At 40.0% G+C, this 15531-nt stretch overlaps 1 protein-coding gene across 4 annotated transcripts in view; it reads right to left on the bottom strand.

Moving 5' to 3' along the window:
* SHPRH (SNF2 histone linker PHD RING helicase) overlaps positions 1–15531 on the bottom strand; it is a 96920-nt gene that overhangs the window by 52179 nt on the left and 29210 nt on the right. For 3 of the 4 annotated variants that reach the window (XM_066373042.1, XM_066373041.1, XM_066373045.1), the window contains exons 12-14: positions 2629–2792; positions 2268–2524; positions 1650–1798 (exon numbers count right to left, since the gene is read on the bottom strand). In XM_066373042.1, coding sequence (XP_066229139.1) covers positions 1650–1798; positions 2268–2524; positions 2629–2792 — 570 coding nt within the window. The remainder of the gene's footprint in view (positions 1–1649; positions 1799–2267; positions 2525–2628; positions 2793–15531) is intronic. The other variant, XM_066373046.1, reaches the window with a different exon arrangement.

Below are 15531 nucleotides of genomic sequence, written 5' to 3'. Positions count from 1 at the left end.
TGAATTAGTTTTCTTATACAAAAAGGGTATGATATGTCAAACATTGGGTAATTATGATTAAATGGAATATATACATGAGAGTGTTATGCATAATAGAAGATGTTTATAGAAATACAATCATTTCTGAGAGATGAAGCCAGATTTCATGACCTACATACTTTAAATAGTCTATTAATTATTCATGTATTTTAAAGACCAAGTACACATACATTTCATCTGTGATAGTCAAGTATTTTGTAGCTTTTCATCACAATTATTCTACTCCATTAATTTGGGACGAGAAACTGGTATTACATATGACGTATAATTTCCCATTTTTGCCTGATTATTTCCAAGTCAAAATAATTTAAAGTTTAAATTAAAAAATAACTTCTACTAAACGTTTCCTTAGTTGTTCACTTTGGATTATAAAGCTCAGGCCATTGTCACTTTTAGACTTATGCCTGGAATGCTACATAGTCACAGGCACACTCAGAAATTTAGATGACAAAGATGATGAGGGTGATGATAAGAATTATTAGAGCAAATCCAAACTTGCAAACATTGCTAGCTAAAATGCAGATTCCCTAGGGTGTGTCCTAAGGAAAGATTTGCTCACAAAGGTGTATTTGCTATACTTAAACAATTTATCAAGAGTATGTAATAATTTGTCCTTTTCTCCTGTTACCAGTTATTAATAAAATTTGCTTTGTGAACAAGTTGAAAAGTGGTATGAATTTGAGGTCACTTCATATAACCACAATTAACAACACTGTCCTTTACCTATATGTTTCTATGAAAGTTTCAATGTGCACCCACATTTCACATTAAGAACAATACTTCAAGGCACATGGTATCATCTACATGTTATTGATAAGAAAACAGATTCAGAAACCTTGAATAATATACTCAAGTTCACAGGACTACAACTATAGTAACTAAGAAGCCTCATCTTTTCCAGTTGTCTAGAGCTACTTCTACTCAGCATCTGTGAGTCTTTCTAACTCTGCCCAAGTATCTGGAGTTTTAAGAGACACTTTCTGGTTCTGGCTGTTATGATGAAGAGCTAATAACTAAAGACAGCCCACTCCATTTACAGAGGCTTAGGACACTACCTTGCACTCCACAGAAGCACAATCTTTCCTGGCAACTGATTTCTTTAAAGTCTTATTAGGTAAATGAGAATAACGGTAAATTTTCTCCATGACTGTGTGTATCCAAGTTCACTAATGGTTTAGTAATCTTTGGGGAAAGGTTGAAGAACTGAAATTATCATGAAATGCCTTTCTGGCTCAAAAACTATAATAATCAGCTAACTTCATAGATTTTGTGAGGAATGTAGAAATAAAGAAGCTTTTGTACATCCAAAATTATTTCAGTGCTTTAAGCTATGTATTATTTCACCATCATGAAATACTTACATGACTTTAAGCACTGTATTCTACTTACTTTGGAGAGAATAAGAAAGCTCCCAAGAATCACTATGGTTTGTTATAAAGCCTACAAAACTATACCATCTCTTATTGTATTACAAATGCAATAACAGAGGAAGTAGTTGTTGAAGAGAACGTTCCATGATTTATTAAAGTTGCAAAAAAGTAATCCTTGAGTTGAAATAGCCAGAAAGGTTTTCGGGAAGAACCAGAGGTACCACAGCCCTCGCCTTCTACCTTGAATGATGTGGATGCCGGCTAAGCCGTTGAGCGCACAGACGAGCTGCCGGTGCGCTTCTTCACACTCGGTTCCACATTTCTTCTGCAGTGAGGTCAGAAGCTCTTCCATTGTCATGGTGCTAAAAGAAGAGGCAGACTGTTCAGAACTGGAAAGAAAATCGTGAGAGGATTATATCGCATAAGATAATCAGGCCCTTACAGAGTCTTTGTCACATCCTCAGCATCTTCCCCTTCACCCCCTCTTTTCTCACTACCGCGTTTAATTAACTTCATTGCAGTCACCCCCTCTTATCGGTGGGCTACGCTCCAAGACCCTCAGACGCCTGAAACCTCTTCTAGCACCCAACCCTATAAACCAAACAGAAAAACGAAAGCTTCCATATGTAGGGTGACGCAAAACCAAACAAACAAAAAAACAAAATTCCAAAATAGTCCTAATTTAAAAAGAAATGTTCAAAACCATAAAAGCAATTTTGAAGATGTTATTCTTTCACAAATGAGGTTCCACAGCAAAGAAAAAGCACCACACTGACGGCTAGGTCTAGGATGCTAATTGCCTAAGTACTGCCTGCTGCCCCTATGTTCTCAGTGAGTAAAGGAAACGGCTAAGCCAACCTTTTCTGGAGCGGCAGGAACTCCCCGCGGACGGCCTGCGGGTGGCAGCAGGCCTGCCGGAGCCTCAGCAGTGGGTACAGGATGGAGTTGACGGTCCTTCTGTCTAGGCTGCTGAGCTTCATACTCCAGTCGGGAATCTTCCTGAGCTTGACGACCACGTCCTGGCAGCACACCTCATGCTGGCGGTGATAGAAATGTCTCTCCACCGGAGAAAAGTGGAGCCAGTGGGTTTCTTCTGTCTGCGGAGGTATCTGAATCTGTAGAGGAGGAAGAAAAGATACCATACAGAAATTTAACTGTCTATCCCAACTCCTGTTTTTCCTTTTAATGCTCTTAATCAATAAACATTCAGCATGCTGACCTGGTCAATCACATCTTTCTTGGCAGACCTCCACAGAATCTTGGCAATAAAGCTGTAGAGGGGCTGAGGATTCTTCTTGCAGTAAGGGTGATAGAGAAGTCGGACCCACCAGTGTTTGACACAGAAGGGTTCAACACCGAGAAAGACCACGAGCCCAAAAAGATCTGAAAAGAAAAAAGAACAAGCACATTGAGAATAACTGCCTCTCTATTTCTGTTACACACAATGAGTAACCACTTTCACAGACACTACACAGGACACAGTACTTTCCATGAACTAACATGCAGATTGCATAGGCTCTTGAATCTGAAAGTCAATTCCAATTCAACTTACATTTCCCAAGTATTTATTTGTTCTATGTGTTCTGCTAAGAGCTAGGTTTAAAGTTTATAGAACTATTATAAAAAGCTTGTAGTTAGTTCAAAAGTCTGAAATTTCTATCAGAAGTCAAGTCAGAAAACTACTTAACTGAGTGTGCCTGATCAAGATATATATATATCATGTAAGGAGAGATGCAACATTGGCCATTGAAAAAAGTTATAATTAAATAATTAAAAAGGCGACGTGGAGAATATTCTCTGTCCTAGTCTTCAAACCCTTTGATCTAATAATTCTACTTCTAGGAAGTAAGCTTAACACAATAGTAAAAAATAGAGATGCGATATACCTAAATGGTGACAGTTATAGCAACAAGATACAAAATAAAAAAATCAAATAAAAAAATGATTAAATAAATCATTTTATTCCCAACCCCCACCATAAGACAAAACTTTTTTTTTGTCCTGATTCAGCAGTCTTGCATTTGTTAGCTTTAAAGCATGGTATTTCTCACATTATTCCTGATTTAGACACTCAATTTTATATTCCCTATTTTTTTTAAATTTTCTTGTATTTTTCTGAAGTTTGAAGCGGTGAGGCACTCAGACAGACTCCCGCATGCACCTGACAGGGATTCACCCAGAATGCCCACCAGTGGGCGATGTTCTGCCCATCTGGGGCATTGCTCCATCCAGCTGGAGCCATTCTAGCGCCTGAGGTGGAGGACACGGAGCCATCCTTAGCACCCCAGTCAACTTTGCTCCAATGGAGGGGGAAGAGAAAGATAGAAAAAAGAAGGGGAAGGATGGAGAAGCAAATGGGCACTTCTCCTGCCCTGACCAGGAATCGAACCCGGGACTTCCACAAGCTGGGCTGATGCTCTACCACTGAGCAAACTGGCCAGGGCCCAATATTCCCCATTTTTGACCACTTAACATTATACCCTAAGCATTTTTCTAGATATTCATGATGAATTTTTAAACATGGAAGACTCCTCAGGATTTAATGTTAAGTAAAAAAAATAAATGGAATATAGAATTATGTATGCAGTATAAGTGTAAATATATAAACATATAGAAGACAGAAACAGTGGTTATATTTTCAAATGAAGATAATAGCTAACTGTAATTTTCTTTACATTCTTCTGTATTGTTAAATTTGTTCACAATCAGTATATTTTCTCTTCAGACGTCATAAAAAAAATGACCACCAATATTTCAGCTGCATTAACATACTTTGATGGTTCTTGAGTTAGTAACATCTGAAAGAACCACTGCCTAGATGCAGGTATCCATAGATCTAAGTTTCCTGCTTCAATCAATCCAATTGTCTGTGTTTACTTCTTCTTCGAGGTCCCAAAGATACCTCAGCTTAACCTACCAAAATCCAATCCATAACACTGAGGAACAAATTTTTTTCATTTTCTGTTGCATGACATTTTAGAAGTTTTTCTATATATTTCTACATTGCTGATTCCAAATCTGAAATCCATTTTTTGGTGCATGCTCTAGTTTTTATGCAATTTTAATTTCTTTTTGTTACAGTTAATGGCATGCATTGGTTTTTAAATTTGAGTTAAAGGGCAACGACTCTTGGATTGAACATAACCACAAGGTAATTAATGTTTTACAAACATCACTTTTGCATAATTGTAGTTGTTTTTAAATGTAAAAAATTATTACCTGATAAAAAACCTTCTTATTTTGTTTTAAGATTGAATCATGGCTTCTTCGAGTAGGCGTAAATGTAAGAATAGTCCTGACACCTTCTGTTATATATGTGGCTGTTACACACTTCAATGTCAAAGGTGCAATATTTCATCATTTGTGACACGTGCATATATTGCCTATTTTCAAGTTCCCCTTGGTGATCAAGACAAGAATTGGGCTCCTCATATAGTGTGTCACAATTGTGAGGAAATGCTTTGTGACAGGACAAAAGGAAAACGCAAAGGAATGCCTTTTGAAAAACACAAAGGAATGCCTTTTGGTATTCCCATGGTTTGGTGTGAACCTAAGGACCACAGCAGTGACTGTTATTTCTGTCTGATCCATACAAAGGGCATCGGCAAGAAAAAACAGCATATGATTGCATATCCTAATATTCCTTCAGCAATACGACCTACCCCACACTCTGAGACACTCCCGTTTCCAGTTTTCAAAGGTTTTTTATTTCTGCTAAGGACAAAGAGAGTGAACATGGTGATCAAGTGTATTTTGATAAGATGCATGAGGAAATGGTTGTAAAATTTGAAGGGTCTTCTTCTGATGCCAAGCAGTCATTAACCTCTCAGCAGTTTAGCCAACCCGAATTGAATGACTTAGTAAGAATGACATAAAAATTGTCCTCGACTTTCTGAAGTATGAGGAGCATAACAGGATCATTTGTGTGGATCTTAAAATGGTAAATTTCGGCCCTGGCCGGTTGGCTCAGCGGTAGAGCGTCAGCCTGGTGTGCGGGGGACCCGGGTTCGATTCCTGGCCAGGGCACATAGGAGAAGGGCCCATTTGCTTCTCCACCCCCCCTCCTTCCTCTCTGTCTCTCTCTTCCCCTCCCGCAGCCAAGGCTCCATTGGAGCAAAGATGGCCCGGGCGCTGGGGATGGCTCCTTGGCCTCTGCCCCAGGTGCTAGAGTGGCTCTGGTCATGGCAGAGCGACGCCCCCTGGTGGGCAGAGCGTCGCCCCTGGTGGGCGTGCCGGGTGGGTCCCAGTCGGGCGCATGCGGGAGTCTGTCTGATTGTCTCTCCCCGTTTCCAGCTTCAGAAAAATACAAAAAAAAAAAAAAAAAAAAGGTAAATTTCCTGCTAGGACAACAGAGAGGTTTCACGAAGTATCCTTGCTTTCTGTGTTTGTGGGACAGTTGAGCTCAGGAGAAACACTGGACACAGAAGGAGTGGCCGAAACGTGAAGCTCTGGAAGTAGCGATGCAAAATATTATTGTGAATGAACCTGTAGTTAATCGTGACAGGGTCATTTTTCCCCCACTTCACATAAAAGTTGGCTTAATGAAGCCGTTTGTTCAGGCCTTGAATAGAAAAAGTGAATGCTTTCAACATATTATTTCTGCTTTTTCTGCCTTGTCTTTTGAGAAGATAAAAGCTGGTGTATTCAATGGACCTCAAATTCAAACCCTCATATGTGATGAAGAATTTGCCAGGAAGATGAATAAGGAGGAGAAAGCAGCATGGCAGTCTTCTATGGCAGTTACAAAGAACTTCCTTGGCAACAAAAAAGCAGAAAACTATGAACTTCTGGTTCAAAGGATGCTGTTGGCTTTCCGCAACATTGGATGTAACATGAGCCTTAAGATTCACTTCCTGAACAGTTACCTTGATAAGTTTCCCGCAAATCTTGGAGCTGTTAGTGATGAGCAGGGAGACCACTTTTATCAAAATCTGAAGACGATGGAAGAGCATTATCAGGGGTGATGGGACAGAAATATGATGGCAGACTACTGCTGGAGCATCAAACGAGATTGTCCTCAACAAGTACACAAATGCAAGAGCTACAAACGTCAATTTTTGCGCAAGTTCTATGATTAAAATAAGTGTTTTAATATGTTCTATTTTGAAATTGTAGACAAATTCTGATGCAATTATATCTTTTAGTGTATTAGTGTATTTACTGCATTATATAAATTATTACATTTTCACAAAATGATGCCCAAGAAGATTTCTACTTCATTATGTTAAACTAAATGTTAAAAATTTTATAATAAAATGAAAACCTAAAATCTTGAATTGCAAAAAACTGCAGCTTACAGAGAAAAACTAATGTCAGATTTGAGATGAACACACTTGAATTAGGTAAGAACAAGTGTTTCTGTGGATGCAACAACAATTTTGTTCCCCAGTGTATCTTTTTGCCTAAACACACTTTTCTTCTAGTGCAGGGGTCTCAAACTCGCGGCCCGCCAAACAATTTTGTGCAGCCCGCAGACAAAATTGTTCGGCAGGCCGCGAGTTTGAGACCCCTGTTCTAGTGCTAGTCACTGGCAAATATTTTCACTATCCATGGAATTATGCAAGTCAGAATCTTGGCATACCCTGATCTATCACTAAACCCTGTTCATTTCTCATCATCTGCTTTTTTTTTCTATTTCCTTGAGATAGCATGGTCCAAATCGAAAATGTCAGCATTACTTGCCTAGATTACTTATTGTAGCCAATCAATTGATAGTCTACTAGCCAGTGTGCCTCCCTTCTAAACCATTCTCCACATTGCAACTAGTGATCTTTTGAAATATAAGTCTAACCACAAGATAATTCAAAACCACTCTGTTGAAATCTTTTCAATAATTCCCAATCTTCTTTTCTTTCTTTTTTTTTAAAATTTATTCATTTTAGAGAAGAGAGACAGAGAGAGATAGAGAAGGGGGGGGGGGGAAGCAGGAAGCATCAACTCCCATATGTGCCTTGGCCCAGCAAGTCCAGGGTTTTGAACCGAGGACCTCAGCATTCCAGGTCCGCGCTTGATCCACTGCGCCACCACAGGTCAGGCAATTCCCACTCTTCTTAAGAAAATAAACCAGGCCCTGGCCGGTTGGCTCAATGGCAGAGAGTTGGCCCGGTGTGTGGAAGTCCCGGGTTCGATTCCCAGCCAGGGCACCCAGGAAAAGCATCCATCTGCTTCTCCACCTTCCCCTTCTCCTCTCTCCCTCTCTCTTCCCCTCCCACAGCCAAGACTCCATTGCAGCAAAGTTGGCCCTGTTGCTGAGGATGGCTCCATGGCCTCCACCTCAGGCACTAGAATGGTTCTGGCTGCAATAGAGCAATGGCCCAGATGGGCAGAGCATCGCCCCCTAAAGGGCGTGCCAAGTGGATCCTAGATGGGCACATGAGGGAGTCTGTCTGACTGCCTCCTTGCTTCTCACTTCAGAAAAATACAAGAAAAAAAAAAAAAAAGGAAAAAATAAATCAGTAAAATCCTCATCAGGACCTGCAATGTCGTCCTCAAAGATCCAATGAATACCTAACCAATCTCTCAACCCATTCTGTTTTCCTAGCCTTCTGTCTGTAGTCACACTAATACTCTTCCTGTCTCTTTCTGCTATGTGATCTTTATATTTTCTGTTTCTGCGGCAATAGAGAACTTCCCTCCCCCCACCCTTACCTAGCTCTTGTCAATATTTCAGACCTTATACAGTTGTCACTTCCTTCTGCATCCCTTTCATGTAATGTCATAGAATCAGACGTTGTTTTTGGAAAACTATCATTAGAATTTTATGTCTGTCTCATATATGAAGTTATCTTGATTGCAAGATTGCAATCTTTTATTCCCCTAAGCAGTTAATAAATAGCTTCTGCTCTAAACTGTAAACTTAATGATACCAGAAACCCTGTCTTTTTTCTTATACACTGTTATATCTCAAAAAGAATAAATGAAGCAATAAATGCACCACAAACTACTACTTGAGTTATTTAAAATCTACATTTTCAAGAACACTAAAACAAATGAATACATAAATAAAAAATAAGAACAAAAAAGCAGCGGAAGCAGGTACATTCACTGAATATTTAGTATCTTCCAGGAACGGTGGTAAATGCTTTGCAAACTGTATTATAATTAATCGTTCATACACCTTATTTTACAAATAAGGAAAAGGAAGATTTGAATAATTAGGTAATCTGTTTACGGACATACAACTAATAAGTCAGGACGTAAAGCTAGTTCACATCTCTCCCAAAGCCAATACTTTATATAAAACGGTACAAAGAAGTATGTTATACAGACATGGAGTGTGGTGCGTGGGGGAGAGAGCAATGGTTTTTATTTTTATAATTTTTATTTTTGTTTTAAAATTGAATTATTGGGGTGATACTGGTTAACATAATTATATAGGTTTCAGGTGCCCAATTCTACAACACATCTCTACACACAGTATTGTGTGTTCACCCCCCCCCCCCCCGTCAAGCCTTTGTCCATCATCATTTACCCCCCATACTCTCCTCCACCTTCTCCCACCCCCACAATCACCACACTGTCAGTGTCCTCGAGACTTTCCTTTTGGGCATGGACTTTCTGCTCAATTCCTCCACCCCCTCAGTGCTGTTTGACTTTCCAGGTAAACTGACATTATATTAGTTTCCCTGTAGAGATATATGAAAGGCCTGGCAAATTATGAAATGAAAACATCCCAGTCTCATTTCCTTGCTCAATATGTGGCCAACCTGGGACTCACACGATCTCTGGGTTGTTGCTAATTAATAAAGCATCAAACCTGACTTACCTCTATCAGTCTAACACACTGGCTCTCAACTGAGGTGGACACAGAGGAGTGCAATTTTGCCCTGCAGGGGACGTTTGGCAATGTCTAATGACATTTGTATGTGTCACAACTGCAGGAGTGTTACTGGCATCTAGTGGGTAGAAGCTAAATATCCTAAAACGCACCGGAGAGCTACCAACAAAAAAACTATCTGCCTCAAAATGTCAGTGGGGCCATGATTAAAAAATGCTGGTGTAACACAAAAAGAAAACAATGAGACTTTCACTTCTAAATACAACACAGTAAGTCACAGCAGGCTAACACCCTCACTGCAACTACCAAAAGAACAAATGCCCCACAAGAATCAGAGCGTTAAAGATATCAGAGAGCTATGGAAACAAAGACGAAAGAGAAACTAAAGTTCTAAGAGAGTTTGGAAAATCTTTTTTTTAGGTAGGAAGAGATTTTAGGGGAAATCTTGGTTGTGAAAAGATTTATAGGTACTCATATACAGTGGTACCTTGAGATACGAGTTTAATTCGTTCTGTAACTGAGCTCGTAAGTCAGTCAACTTGTATATCAAACAAATTTCTCCCATTTAAAATAACTGAAATAGATTTAATCTGTTCCAGCCCTGTGAAACATTCCCAAACCATTTTAAATTAAGAAAAAAGACATTTTTAATTAAGAAACATACATGTATACTTTACCAATGCATAACAAAATATATGAAATAAAAGAAAAAAGTTATTTAGTACTGTATTCTTACCTTGAAGACAGACCAGTGCGTTTAACGGAGGTGAATGGCAGAGGAGGAAGGAGGGAGGAAAGGATGCAGGCACTGTAGACACGTAAACTAAAACTGCACTTTCTTAACACTAAATGTAAACTAAAACTGCATTTTTTTACTTTAAACAAAACTAAAACTGCACTTTCTTTACTAAAATGAAACCACAAAAACTTAATTGTAAAAAAAATGCACTTTCTTAACTTTAAACTTAACCTAAGCTTAACATTACGTATTTTTCATTTAATCATTACCTGTTTTTGCCTTTTTGGCTGCACTTTCGGCACTTTTACTTGCAGGACTTTTGAATACAAATCTATCCAAAGAGGTTTGCTTTTGCCTGCCTTTTAAAATGTTACGGAAATGTGACAAACAAGTGTCATTAAAAAGTGCCAAAGCATGACCAGTTGAAACTTTTTCTGGGTGTTTCTTTTCAATGAAACTTGAAAGCTTTCCCCACATTGCCAGCATGTCTTTAATTTCACTTGTAGAAATCACTTCCTCCACTCTACCTCCTCCTCACTTATTAATCTCTTGCAGAAGCTCTGTATGTTGTTGCATCATCTGTAGCTCCTTCAGCTCCTCAATTGAGAGTTCCTCCACGTTTCTCGACGAGCTCGTTTAGGTCACCCTCATCTACCTCCAGGACTTTCTGAGGGACACAATCTCCTCCAACACTTCTACCTCAATCTCCGTCTCTGGTTCGAATCCTTCAAAGTCCCTGTCTGCAACAACATCAGGCCATAACTTTTTCCATGCCGAGTTTAAGGTTCTTCTTGTAACCTCTTGCTATGCCAAGTCAATAATGCGTAAACATATCACAATGTTGTAGTGATCTTTCCAAAACTCTTGAAGGGTTAGAATTGTATTCTCAGTCACCTCAAAGCAGCGGCGGAACAAGTGCTTTGTGTAAAGCTTTTAAAAGTTGGAAATGACCTGCTGATCCATAGGTTACAAGATTGAAGTCGTGTTGGGTGGGATTTAGCGGACTTTCACGAATTTGAACTCATCGAGAATGTCATCTTCAAGACCAGGTATGTGGGCTGGTGCATTATCAAGGATTAGTAATGTTTTCATCAGGAGTTTATCTTCTTGAAAATATTTCTTCACTGCAGGACCAAAACCAAGATTTACCCATTCAATAAAAAACTGCCATGTAACCCATGACCTAGCATTGGCACACCACGTAACCTGCAGTTTTTCTTTAAGAATTATGTGAGTCTTAAAGGCTCGAGGATATTTGGAATGATACACTAGCAGTGACTTTACAGTCACCGCTAGCATTTGCACACAATGCAAAGGTCAGACGGTCCTTCCTGGCTTAATGGCCTGGCAGCTTCTTCTCCCCTGCGGTGGTGAAAGTTCTCCAGGGCACTTTTTCCAAAATGATCCTGTTTCATCACTGTTGAACACTTGTTGGGGGATGTAGCCTTCCTTTGCGATAAGCGCAGCAAAACATGCGATGTACTCCTCAGCTGCCTTAACGTCTGCACTCGCAGCTTCACCACGCCTCACCACGGAGTGGATGCCAGATCTCTTCTTGAAAATTTCAAAGCAGCAGTGACTTGCCTTAAACATATCTGCTGCTGCCTCTTTTGAGGTTGATGGTTCTTTCTTCTTCAAGTCGCCGTAAATAATTCGTGCCTTTTCGCATTTACAGTCTCCATCACTGTATCTCCTGTCAGCTCTTTCTCTTTCATCCACACCAGCAGAAGCTTCTCCATTTCTTCATGGATATTTGTCCTTAGTTGGGACAGAATTGTAGTTCCTTTTGCTGGATTTGAGCTTTTGATGGCATCCTTTTGTTTAAGGATGGTACAAATAATAGATGTATTGCGGCCGTACAGCCTTGCCAGTTCAATCACTCGTATACCATGCTCATGTTTTTCTATTATTACTTGCTTTACTTCTATGGACATCATTCTCTTCTTCTCACCACTGTCCTTTACACTCACTTTCTTCGGCCCATGATAGCACACAAAAAAAGTAAAAAATGCAAAAATGATGCAAGAACTAGTATGAGATTCGACTTGATTCTGTGGTTAACATGTGAGAAAGAACGAGATGCTGGTGTTGTGCTGCCGATACTGGACCGGTGCGCCAATGTGCCAACTAGCGGCAGCTTCCTGAATCACGACTCATGAAATTTTGCTCGGATCTTGAACAAAAATATGGACCAAGTCGCAGCTCGTATCTCAAGTTACCACTGTATGTTTAATGTTTCTTTTTTGTTCTATTTTTAATATTGTTTAAAGTTTCTAAATTTTACATTTTAAACATTTACTTAAGAGTTTTATTATGTCATTTTTACCTTAATGAAGGTGCTTTTAAAAACATTACTCAAGAAATTTGCTGAATAATGACAAGTACTCAAAACACCCACCAACATCTAACATATTCAAAATAACCTACACAGAGAATTGAAGAATTACTGCTCATATACTTTTTTTTTTTAATTAAGTGAGAGCAGGGTAGGCAGAGAGAGACTCCTGCATGTGCCCCAACCTAGATCCACCCAGTAAGCTCCCTATGGGGTGATGCTCTGCCCATCTGGGGATTGCCTTGTTGCTCAGCAACCAAGCTATTTTTAAAGCCTGAGGCAGTGGCCAGGGAGCCATCCTCAGGACGGAGGGGGGGGGGGTCTCATACACTTTCAACATTAAAATTAGAATAAAGTGGCCCTGGCTGGTTGGCTCAGCGGTAGAGGTTTGGCTCAGCGTGTGGAAGTCCTGGGTTTGATTCCCACTCAGGGCAAACAGGAGAAGCGCCTATCTGCTTCTTCACCCTTCCCCTTCTCCTTCCTCTCTATATCTCTCTTCCCCTCCCAAAGTCAAGGCTCCATTGGAGCAAAGTTGGCCTGACACTGAGGACAGCTCTGTGGCATCTAAAATAGTTCTGGCCGCAACAGAGCAACACCTCAGATAGGAGAGCATCACCCACTAATGGGCATGCAGGTGGATCCTGGTCGGGCGCATGCGGCAGTCTGTCTGACTGCCTCCCTGCTTCTAACTTTGGGGAAAAAAAATAAATTAGAATAAAGTAACTCTGACAGTCATTTTCTTTTTTCTTTACCCTTTCAGCTAACTTTTAAGCTTAATGAAATCTTATTAATACTGAAACACCTACAATTTCAGCAGTTTTCAAATATTAAAGCAGACGACAAAATCTGGCCTTTTAGTACCCTTATATTCTCTTATAAATATGTATTTTAATGAAATTTACTAAAGTTATATAAATATTTAAATACGTACTTACCAAATCTCCCTAGATGTTTTTCTTCTTAAAAATAATCATCAAAAAACATACTGTTTTTCAGATTACTGTAATGAGTGTTGATACTAATTTTAACTTTAGCAGAGTGATAAATTATCCTGATTAAAACAAATACTATAGAAACAGTTGAATTTTCATAAAGACCTTTTTTTTTTTTTTTGACAGAGACAGAGAGGAGAGATAAGGACAGACAGGAACGGAGAGAGATGAGAAACATTAATTCTTCAATGTGGCACCTTAGAAGTTCACTGACTACTTTCTCACATGTGCCTAGACTGGGGGGCTACAGCAGAGTGAGTGACCCCTTGCTCAAGCCAGTGACCTTGGGCTTCAAGCCAGTGACCTTTGGGCTCAAGCCAGTGACAATGGGGTCATGTCTATGATCCCATGCTCAAACCAGCGACCCCTCTCTCAAGCTGGTGAGCCCGCACTCAAGCCTGAGGAGCCCACATTCAAGTGGGGATCTTGCGGTTTCAAACCTTGGTCCTCTGTGTCTCAATCCAATGCCCTATCCACTGCATCACCTCCTGGTCAGGCCAGAGAGATCAGTTTTGAGAATGAATGTGTGCCACAGAATTCTCCTCCAAGAACATTTATACTTTCCAATTTAACTTCATTTTAATTATAGGACGTTTAATTTTTAGGAAACTTCTTACGTAAAACAACATTTAAACTTTTAGTTTTAAATATTCACAACTTAAATAAAATTTTTAAAATGCAATGTCAGCTTTTCAGAACAAATAAATTCTATGGCGAGAGGATGTAGAAGAATGAGTTCTGACGTGTGTGCAGGAGGGAGGGGAGAACCAGAAACAGTTTCTGTGCCCAAGAGGAGCAGCTGGGGGACTGAAGATGGAACACAGGGTGTGATACAAGGCCATTCATATTTTATAATTTTTACAATTAGTAAAATTATAGTCCCACAATCTCTGGATTCAGGTGATAAAAGTCAATGTGCTATTTGTGCTGATTAAATTTCTTCTCTCTCTCTTGTCAAGGGTTTTCTGTTTTCTACCTACATCTTGGCTCTCCCAGTTTAATTCACACCTGTCCCTAAACTGTTTAGGCAGGCATAATCCCTGCTCAACTCAGCACAATGGGATTATACCGTATCTCTGTCCTTACATCTACTAATAAAGCTCACCCAATTTCATGTAAAAAGATAAATGCTTGAAGTTGAGAAGATGGCACCGGAGTAGGCAGACGCACAAACGCCCAGCTCTCACCACCAAACTGGAATACAAATCAATTTAGGAAAAATCAGCGTGAAAAACCAACTCTGGACTACAAGAACAGCTCTCAAAAACCCAAGGAGCAAAGAAGAAGCCACAACAAACCTGGTAGGGGGCGCCTGAATCTCCTCTGCTTACAGGAACGGAGAGGGGGGTGAGGCTGAGAGCCCAGAGGGGATCTCACCCAAGAGAAAAGAGCAGAAAATACTGCTCACAGCCACTTGCCTGGTGACCAGGGAGAGAGGTGTGTTGAAAAGACCAGCTTATCTCCCAAGTGGAAAGGACAGGGAGAGGGATAGACTGTGAGGGGCTAAGGAATGCAGGACACGAACTAAAAAAGCTGATTCATCCGTGCTGGAGGCGGCCATAGCTGGAGGAGGGACTGAACCTTCCACAAAACAGTACTGACTTGCTTCCGGATCAGAGATCTCTGGACATCTATCCAGCTCCAATCAGCGCAACAAGACACAGCTGAAAACAAGAAGTGGGGAGGAGGGGCAGTAACTCAGGTCTCCATGGAGATCTGAGATACACATGCCCCTACTGAAGCTGAGAAAACACCCTGCCCCCAGAGAGATTAGTTGGCTGAAGAGGTCTTCAGAGTCTCAAGTTACACCCTTCGCATTCCTGGATACACTTTCAAGGAAGCCACCTGATGAGATCAAGAAACAAGACTATCACCTGTTAAGAAAACAAACAAATCAAGACTTCAAAGCTGCCCAAATCCGAAAGTGGATTACAAATAATAGCTGATACCAACCCAAGAAGACCTAGAAATAACACAACTGAAAACTGGAGGCAGAAAACACCAAGCATAGACTCAACCAACTCTTCAAATAAAACACCCAAAAACAATGAGATGACAAAAAAGTGCAATCCAAATGAAACCACAAGAGATACCTTCAGGAGATGAACTGAGTGATATGGAAATAATCAAACTTCCAGATGCGGAGTTCAAAATAATGATTGTAAGGATGCTTAGGGATCTTAGAAAAACAATGGATGGTCATGATGAACACCTAAATAAAGATATAGCAACTATAAAAAAGAATCAGATGGAGATGACAAATACAATATCAGAAATAA

This window comes from Saccopteryx leptura, chromosome 3 (genome assembly GCF_036850995.1).
Source record: "Saccopteryx leptura isolate mSacLep1 chromosome 3, mSacLep1_pri_phased_curated, whole genome shotgun sequence".
NCBI classification, from domain to species: domain Eukaryota; kingdom Metazoa; phylum Chordata; class Mammalia; order Chiroptera; family Emballonuridae; genus Saccopteryx; species Saccopteryx leptura.
This window is presented reverse-complemented; position numbering and strand designations above follow the sequence as displayed.